This window comes from Rousettus aegyptiacus, unplaced genomic scaffold (genome assembly GCF_014176215.1).
Source record: "Rousettus aegyptiacus isolate mRouAeg1 unplaced genomic scaffold, mRouAeg1.p scaffold_m13_p_4, whole genome shotgun sequence".
Classification (NCBI taxonomy): domain Eukaryota; kingdom Metazoa; phylum Chordata; class Mammalia; order Chiroptera; family Pteropodidae; genus Rousettus; species Rousettus aegyptiacus.
Genome location: NW_023416307.1, coordinates 111,880,932 through 111,890,512, shown reverse-complemented (window position 1 = coordinate 111,890,512; position 9,581 = coordinate 111,880,932). Strand labels below are relative to the sequence as shown.

The following is a 9,581-nucleotide window of genomic DNA, read 5'->3' as shown; positions in this document are numbered from 1 at the left end:
AAAACTACACTTATTTCTTCCTACTCGCTAGCTATTCTCAGTCTCTTGTCATTCATTCAGCAGTGCTGTGTGACCTGGAACAAGTAACTTAATCTCTTGGGCCTCACATCAGTAAAGGACGTTTTTGACAGTCATCGCTCACTAAACGGGAGTTACTATATATTGCCGGTTGTTATTAACTACCACAAAAGCTCAGCTCCGCACAACGGCGCTTGCTCCGCCTGAGGCGAACCCACCACACCTCGGAAGAAGGCTAGCAGCGTCAGGAATGCTGTGGACAGGAGTTGAGCAACGTTTTCCACTCCCGAAACAGGCTGGCAATACAGGTGGAGTTACCTACGCTCTCGCGCAGCTCAGCCCCAGACACTGCGAGGACCGTGCAGGAAGTTACAGCCCCAGCACGGTCCCCGCCTCCTTCAGGGAAGCGGAACCCGTGACACCACCCAGCCACTTCCGGCTTGGCGCACCTTCCCTTTTGTTCTCTAACTGCACTTTCGATAACAACATGCAGCCTAACAGTTCCCTTAGGCACCTCTACATTTTCTTAATTTTCTCCTCTTTATGACTCCTGTTGATTACGAAAATTAAGATGGGAGCTTCTAGGGACAGGCATGGCTATGGAAAAAAGGAGCAGCCGCGGGGATTTGGCGAAAGTGCGTGGCGGGAACACCGGCGTCCTCTCCTCGCGAGCCGGAAGTTGAGGGACTGAATGGGTCCAGGAGCCGGCGGCTGCTGCTCCTCTGTTTCCACCTGAGACTTGGCGGCTATTCGGCCGCCTGTCTTGTCAGCCGCTGGGGCACCAGGTTCATGTGGAGGCTCCCAGGCGCCCGTGCCGCGCTTCGTGGGGTCCGCGCGGCCGTCGAGCGGCACAGTCGGGCCGAGGCGACGACTGAGACCGTGGCGGGCGCGATGGAGCGTGCTGTAGTGCGATGTGTGCCCTCGGAGCCTAAACTAAGCCTGTCGTTCGTGCTGGCGGACGGCAGCCATAAGAACATGCAGCGTGACCAGAGCGAGCCGCTGGGTCGGGCCCTCAGCCGGATCGCCACCAACGCCCTCAAAGGCCACGCTAAGGCAGCCGCCGCCAAGAAGAGCAGGAAGAACCGGCCAAACGTGGCCTGTGCAGGGCCTGGGCCAGAGCCGGCTGCGGCCTGCGAGCCCGTGGTGAAGCTGTACTACCGGGAGGAAGCAGTGGCAGAAGATGTGCTCAATGTGGATGCGTGGCAGGACGGCGCGGTGTTGCAGATCGGCGATGTCAAGTACAAGGTGGAGCGCAACCCGCCCGCTTTCACGGAGCTGCAGTTGCCATGCTACATCATGGCCGGCTTTCCGGTGTGCCCCAAACTCAGCCTCGAATTTGGGGATCCCGCCGGCTCCCTGTTCCGCTGGTACAAGGAAGCCAAACCGGGATCGGCGGAGCCTGATGGCGGGGGCCCCTCGTCATTGTCTCGTCTTCCCTCTCCTAGTTGGACGGAAACGGGTGTGGACGAGCGCGTCTACACCCCGTCCATTGCCGACATCGGGCTACGGCTCAAGCTGCATTGCACCCCAGGCAATGGGCAGCGCTTTGGGCCCAGCCGGGAGTTGGAAAGTGTGTGTCTAGTGGAGGCTGGGCCGGGCACTTGCACCTTTGATCACCGGCATCTCTACACCAAGAAAGTGACGGACGACGCCCTCATCCGCACCGTCTCCTACAATATACTGGCTGACACGTACGCCCAGACTGAATTCTCGCGGACGGTCCTGTACCCTTACTGTGCCCCTTACGCCCTGGAGCTCGACTACCGCCAGAATCTTATCCAGAAAGAACTCACTGGCTACAACGCCGACCTCATCTGTTTGCAGGAGGTTGACCGCAACGTGTTTACTGACAGCTTGGTGCCGGCCCTTGAGGCCTTTGGGCTGGAGGGCGTGTTTAGAATCAAGCAGCAGGAAGGCCTGGCAACTTTCTACCGAAAGTCCAAGTTCATCCTTCTTAGCCAGCATGATATTTCTTTCCATGAAGCTCTGGAGTCTGACCCACTTCACAAAGAACTGCTGGAGAAAGTAGTTTTGTACCCATCGGCGCAGGAGAGGGTGTTCCAGAGATCTTCTGTGCTTCAGGTAAAATAGTTCCGCCACGCCGGTTTCTTTACACTGTCGCCCATTTTTAGGGCCCTGGAAAGGGGTGGGGGTAGAGCTGCTTATAATTGAGATGAAACAATACAGATTTTTACTTTAGGGTTTGCTCTTGTATCTTCAGCACAAAAGTTAGCCTTCATTCATTGGGCAGATACTTATTGAGCACGCTGCAGGTTGCCTTGAACAAGACAAACAAGATCTTTTATCAGTGCTTACAATCTAGTGGGAGACACATGCTAAAAACAAGAATGATAGTAATAGCTAATATTTTCTTACTACTTGCCAAGCACTGTTCTGACACATTCTACAGTACTTAAAATTTAAGTGACATATTTTACAAAGTGCTCCATAAATATTACCTATTACTTTAATTTTGGGCTCATAGTAATCCTGCTATTCCCATTATTTAGATGTTATTCTTCTCATTTTATAAATGAGGAAATGGTCAAGTTTATTTCTCCAAGTTCACACAAGCGTGGAGCCAAGATTCCTACAGTTAGTTATATATTCCATTATCACTGGGCAGAGTATTAACTGCTGCTTAGCCTAAACTATCTTAAGCTATCTTAATTTTTCATTGACATGTTCATTTAGTGTTTGTTCAGAGTTTTAGGTAATTGGTTTTTTTCACAGTAAGAAGAGTAGCTACCATTTTGAGCACCTACTGTGTTTCTTGCACCTCTATGTAAGCTCATTTAATTGAAACCACACCATAGACCCCCTTGCAGGAGGTGGTGGTGGGGGGGATAATAATTATACTTTTTTATCAGTGACAAAGATGATTTAGAAAAAAAGTGTCTCTCTTCAGGTCACACTGCTATAAATGGTAGAGTGGGTATTCAGACCTAGGTCTGCCTCACTCCAAAACCTGTGCTTATCCCCTTAAAAACACTATCTCCAGTCTTAGTGTTGTTATCTAAAATTTATTCTTTTTATACCACCTGTATATGTTGGACTATTAGTAAACATGTTACAATGAGTCCTATTCACATATATATGAATAGTCCCCCTTAGTGGTTTCATGGTTTTCCCTGGTTTCAGTTACCTGTGCTCTGAAAATATCCAATGAAAAATTTCAGAAATAAACAATGCATACATTTTAAATTGCCTGCTGTTTTGAGTAGCATGAATGGAACCTTGAGCCTTACTCTGTCCAGCTCTGTCCGTGAACCACCCCTTTGTCCATCTTACCCATTCAGGTTACCCTAACTGTCCTATTAGTCACTTGGTAGCTGTCTTGGGCATCAGATGAACTGTCATGGTATCGCAGTGCTTGTGTTGAAGCAACCCTTAGAAGCTGATGCTGTGTCATAATGCCTACGTCTTTGACTCACTTCATTACTTAGGCATTGTATCGTCTCATTACAGGAAAGGTGAATACAGTACAATAAGATTTTGAGAGACCACATTCACATAATTTTTATTACAATATACACGTTGTTATAATCTTTTTTACTGCTAATCTCTTACTGTGCCTAATTTATAAATTAAACTTTATCATAGATAAAACAGTATATGTAGGTTTTGGTACCATCTGCAGTTTCAGGCATCCACTGGGGGTCTTGGAACATATTCCCAATGGATAAGGGGGCACTACTGTATTTGAAAACTCTTGATAATTAAAGTTAAATTTAATAATTGTGGTATTTCATCAGTCTGAGAAGGATATAGAGTAAAATGTTAATTCATCATATACTCTTAGGTAAAAAAATATTCAGCTTAACAGATAGCAACTGAAGTCTTAGCACTTTCTGTTTGTTTTAGGTCTCTGTTCTTCAGTCTACAAAGGACTCTTCTAAAAAGATATGTGTTGCTAATACTCATCTCTACTGGCATCCCAAAGGTAGGTTTTACTGGTTTTCACAAGTGACTTAAACATGGTAACTTAAGGTCAGTAAAGCTGTTACCACAAAAATATATTTTTTCTTTAAGTTTTATTGAGATGTAATTGACATATGCACTATATAAGTTTAAGGTATATAACATAATGACTTGACTTACATATATTGTGAAATGTTTACCACAACAAGCTTAGTTAATTAACATTCATCACCTCATATAGATACAAAAAGGTTTTTCTTGTCATGAGAACTTTCAGAATTTACCCTCTTAGCAGTTTTCCAATATACCATACAGGTGTGTTAACTGTAGTCATCATGTACATTACGTCCCTAGTACTTACTTATAACTGGAAGCTTTATACCTTTTGGCCACCTTCATACAATCCCCCGCCACACACACACAAATATATATCTTGCATGTTACCTAGATACTGAATTTTTTGCATTATTTTTTTTTTAACTTAACGGCAACTTGAAAAGTACTTACATTCATGTTTTTTTATATTTATAGGTGGATATATTCGTCTCATTCAAATGGCAGTAGCCCTGACTCACATTAGACATGTCTCATGTGATCTGTATCCTGGCATACCAGTTATATTTTGTGGGGACTTTAATAGTACCCCATCAACAGGAATGTATCATTTTGTCATCAATGGCAACATTCCAGAGGATCATGAAGACTGGGCTTCCAATGGGGAAGAGGAACGATGCAACATGTCTCTTACCCATTTCTTGAAACTGAAAAGTGCTTGTGGTGAACCTGCTTACACAAATTATGTTGGTGGCTTTCATGGATGTCTGGATTACATTTTTATTGACTTAAATGCTTTAGAGGTTGAACAGGTGATTCCACTACCTAGTCATGAAGAAGTTACCACCCACCAGGCCTTACCTAGTGTTTCCCATCCCTCTGATCACATAGCACTTGTATGTGATTTAAAATGGAAATAGAGTTGTGTTTAATGGAATTTAAGTCTGCTTTAGTAGGAGATTTAATACAAATCAAAGTTTATGTGTAACTTTCAAAGAGGAAAACGAGACACTAAGGTACAATGTTCTTAACGCTACTAGTTATTATGTTCCAGTGTCTTCATTACATGACTGTTCATAATCTTTGCATAATATAGTTTCCCTACCCTTTTTTGTCTTACACTTGGAGGAAAAACAAATATATTTATGACTGGCAGGAAGAACATTGAATTATTGTGTACATTTTATAAGTACTTTTTTTTAGCTAGTAATTAAGAGTTTTGTAAAAAACCATTTGAATGATGCTATAATTTTTCTGTCATGACATGTCAAATGGAATCATGTTTATATAATTATAGAAAAAATGCATTCAAGTTAAGGTGAGAGACCTAAGTTCTGACACATGAAAGAAATAACATTAGGGTCTACCTCTACCTCAGTTTGGTTAGCAATTTAATCAATTTCAGAGCTTTAACAAAAGATTAAAATATACCATCATCAATTGTTATTGCTTCTCATCTTTCATTTTTTAATTAACATTTTCATTCTCTTATTTTTAGAGTTTTTTTAATGTATGGTACAAATGGACATATTTATATTCTCTTAAGATGCAAGGACAATTTAGTATTCAAAGTGAAGAGCAACAAAGTCAACTCTATCCCATTGTCTTTAATAACTCTTGCTCATGAAAAATGTTCATAAATCAAAAGGTATTTGACCATGCGATATTAAAGAATACAGCACAATACATTACTTCATGAGAAAATGCCTACTGATGTGGGCTTTAAATTTTGGATGAACTATTGAGCATTTCTATGCTACAATATTTTGAAATTGTTGGTTTTTACAAATAAGAGAAAGGAGTAGTGGGGCTTTTGAGCATCTAAAACTATTCCTTTTATAGATTTGAGCATTATAGTTTGAGTTACAGGGAAGCATTGTATATATAATTTATATACTGTAAAAAATTAATATAAAGCCAAACTTTTTAAAATTAGAAATTACGGTTTTACTGATTACTGTCTAGCCTAGAGTGATAATCAACCATTTCTCAGTCAATTATCACCATACCTAATTTGTATAATGCTTTAGCTGTTTGCTTTTTTAATGTACAGGATAACTGTTATTTCTGCATTTAATTTCTAACTTATAGATATTAAAAGCCCACCAACTTCAAGAGCTGATTTTCCAGTCATGAGAGCCTTTATTCCAAGTTCTTTCATCTCTAAACCCAACACCATAAGAATGTTCCCCTTTTGGTAAAGTAGCCTGTACTTTCATACTCTGCTCATTATCCAATCAATATATTGTTAACTTTTAGTTTAGTAAGCTTGAGGATGTCAGAAGGTTTTACCTGTACTTCACATTGAACCTTGAAGTACTTAAAAGTACTTGAAGGGAAAAATTAAGGTAGCAGTTTCTTGGGATCTTGTTTAGAAAAAGCTATAAATGAAAAATTGATGCTACAGAATTGTGCTTTCGTAAATAACATTTCCGAGAGCATTTTAACATAAGTTTACAAATACATAAATAATATATTAAAGGCAGAATCTGATTGTTTTGCAAAATGTGCTTTTCATTTAACACTTGGTTTTGGTCTGCTTTAAAACAAACATGTTGACAGAACTCTTAAAACAACTTGGGAGAAAATGACTTCAAAGGAAAAAGTTGCAAAACAAAAGAAAAATGGTAACAATACATACTCTGCCCATGAGAAAAACATAGAGGTCCTATATTAATAACATGGCTAACTAAATTGAACTCTGTTCAGAAAACTTTAAGCACTTATCAAACATTCCACATCCAGAAAATTTGATATTTGCTGACAAAATAATGTGGTCAGATCACATACAGGCACTTCAGAATATTAAAATATAGAATATTATGAAGTGCCATATGCTCTGGTTAAATCTTCAGTATACAGATGTTGGTATATAGGAGTCCAAAGGTAGGGAACACTAAGAAAAGAATAAATAGCATACCAAAATTTCCTTGTATTCATGAGTTAGAATAAAGCATAATTCAGAAATGTTTAAATGTTTAAAGCCATCTTTGTGACTGAATTTTTCAATTACATATGGATTTTTTGTACATTTAATTTTAATGTGAAAAGTCCTATGGTGAACCACATTTTATGTCACAAATTCTTGCTGTAGGAATTAACGTTCCAAAATTCTATACTGATTATAAATGTCTAAGAATATTATAAAACACATTATCCTGATCTATGACTCATGCAGAGTTGCCACTATAGACATATACTCTTGTTCATAATTCATTAACAGATCATTTCAGGCTTTAATGTTCTTTAAAATTCTGAATACTAAAATCAGTTGTTCCAAAATTCCAAGAATTTCACTGAGTGGTAACTTTTCTGAGAGGCCAAGGCCTGATATCATAATGTGATAGTACTGGTCTGGAGGTAGTCCTCTGAGGAACATAATAGAGGGAGAGGGGGTCCAAAGAACACTACTGTGGTAAGATCTCTCTGGTGGAAACACACCTGTAGGTCTCCTATTCTCCAGCTATGAAAAACAAGAGGTTCTCTTCAAAATGAGACAAAACCAAAATCCAAGTTAATAAGAGGTAATAGTTTGCTCTACTAGTTTATCACAAGATTCACATGACGGTTCAATAGGGAAAATCTTTCAAAAATTACAGCCGACACTAATTTTCTGAACATTTAAATGTTTTGAAATTTTTAATATTTTGTTAATATAGTATTAGAAGGAAATGTTATCTAGATTTAATTTTGGAAGAGGAAACAACTTTAAGAGCTTTAACTCATGTGGGTCCTACTTAATGAGAAAGTCCATGCTTTAACTTATTGAATGTATTAGAGTTGTATTAATTTGGGTGATTTTTATAGCACTAACTTTAGAATAACTACATTCTGAGATGGCAATACCAAAGCATTTTTTAAATTAAAACAAAATTCACATAAAACCATTTATAAGTGTATAATTCCATTGCATTTAGTATATTCACAGTGTAGAGCAACCATCATCTCTAGTTTCAAAACATTTCCATCACCCAAAAAGGAAAACCCCTTACCCATTAAGCAGTCTCTTCCTAGTCCCTCCTCCACTCCAGCTCCCTGGCAACTACTAATCTGCTTTCTGCCTCAATGGATTTACCAATTATGGATATTTCACATAAATGGAATTATATATGATCTTTTATGTCTGACTTTTACTTAGCCCAGTGTTTTTAAGGTTTATCCATGTTGTATATGTACTTCACTCTTTTGTATGGGTGAATAATAGTCTATTGTATGTTTATACCACATTTTAATTATAGAAATGGACATTTGTGTTGTTCCCACCTTTTGACTATTGTGAATAATGCTGCTATGAAAATTTTTGTACAAGTTTTGTTTGAACACCTGTTTTCAATTCTTTTGGTTGTATACCTAAGAGTGGATTGCTAGGCCATATGGTAATTGTTTGACTTTTTGAGAAACTGCCAAAATGTTATCCACAAAAGTGGCCACACCGTTTTACATTCCCACCAGCAAGTTATAAGAGTTTCAGTTTCTCCACATCCTTACCAACTTATTTTACATTTTTTTATTTTAGGCACCAAAGTAGAAATGTAATGGAATCTCTACCGATGAATTTTAAAACTTGTTTAGTCCAACCAGTCATGTCGTTGCAGTCATGAACTAAATTATTCACAATAGATTATACAACCTGTATTTTTTTTCAAGAGAGCTCTTCTTCAGTAATTCTTACTTATTTTTACAAGCTTGTGTCAAATTAGAAAGGTCAGTCTCATTGCTTCTTTTTAATAGATTTGGGAAGAACTTTACACAAATACCAAAGCCTGGCGTATAAATACAAAGAATTAAAAACTTAATATAACAAAAAAATAAAGTCACTTTAAAAATATGGGTCTACTTCGGTGATTTCAGGGAATGAATTTGCTTATGAACGTTGACTTCTAAATGGTTTAGCCATGTTCCACTGTTACCCACCACTTCTTAAATCCCAGCTTAGTACACAGTAGCAGAGAGCAAGAATGTCTAAATACTAATTCCTAAGAAACTGAGATGACTGTAGGTGAATGTACCTTATCAAACTCTAATACATAATCATAAAAAAAGACTAAACTACTTATTAAAAATCATGAGTCTTGCCAATAACCTTGAATCCAAGATAAGCTTTAAAAAACCCATCAAGCTAATGACGTTAAAAATTATAATATGGAAAAAATATTTTTGCAAGTTGACCTTCGCAGTGTATTAAATCATATTGAAGCTAGGTGCTAAAATTAATATTTTATATATAAATGATCAGCTTTAAATTGTAGACCTTCAAAATACTAAACCTTTTAGTTCAGTTGGCTGATATCACCCTAAATATAACTAGCAACAACAGCTGGCTTCATTCTAACTCCAGCTTGTCAAAATCACATTCATATTGTTAGGTTTTTTACTAACAATTTTCAATTTTCTTCAGAAACTTCACTGAAAACAAACTGAATTGCCTCCCGTCTTCTCCATTTTGCACTGATTATGTAAAAGTGTTTATATAATGCAATCCATTTTGCCCAGTAACTCCACTTTAATGTTATCCTAGAGTGTTGCTGATGTACATCTCCTTAACTGTATTCAACTATTCGTAGTTTGCATTTTACTGATTTCATCTC

The 9,581-nt window shown here is 38.5% G+C and overlaps 1 protein-coding gene across 1 annotated transcript; it reads left to right on the top strand.

The window, feature by feature from the left end:
- The first annotated feature begins 506 nt into the window (after window positions 1–506).
- Window positions 507–8,821, top strand: PDE12 (phosphodiesterase 12). Its single transcript, XM_016131679.2, has 3 exons — window positions 507–2,100; window positions 3,883–3,961; window positions 4,471–8,821. The coding sequence occupies exons 1-3, from the start codon at window positions 808–810 to the stop codon at window positions 4,911–4,913; spliced, it is 1,815 nt and encodes a 604-aa protein (XP_015987165.1). The 5' UTR covers window positions 507–807; the 3' UTR covers window positions 4,914–8,821.
- Window positions 8,822–9,581: the final 760 nt, after the last annotated feature.

Coding starts and splice junctions, on each gene's coding strand:
- PDE12 (XM_016131679.2), top strand. CDS start 808: ATGTGGAGGCTCCCAGGCGCCCGTGCCGCGCTTCGTGGGGTCCGCGCG. Junction 2,101..3,882: donor AGAGATCTTCTGTGCTTCAG/GTAAAATAGTTC, acceptor TGTTTGTTTTAG/GTCTCTGTTCTTCAGTCTAC. Junction 3,962..4,470: donor TCTCTACTGGCATCCCAAAG/GTAGGTTTTACT, acceptor TTATATTTATAG/GTGGATATATTCGTCTCATT.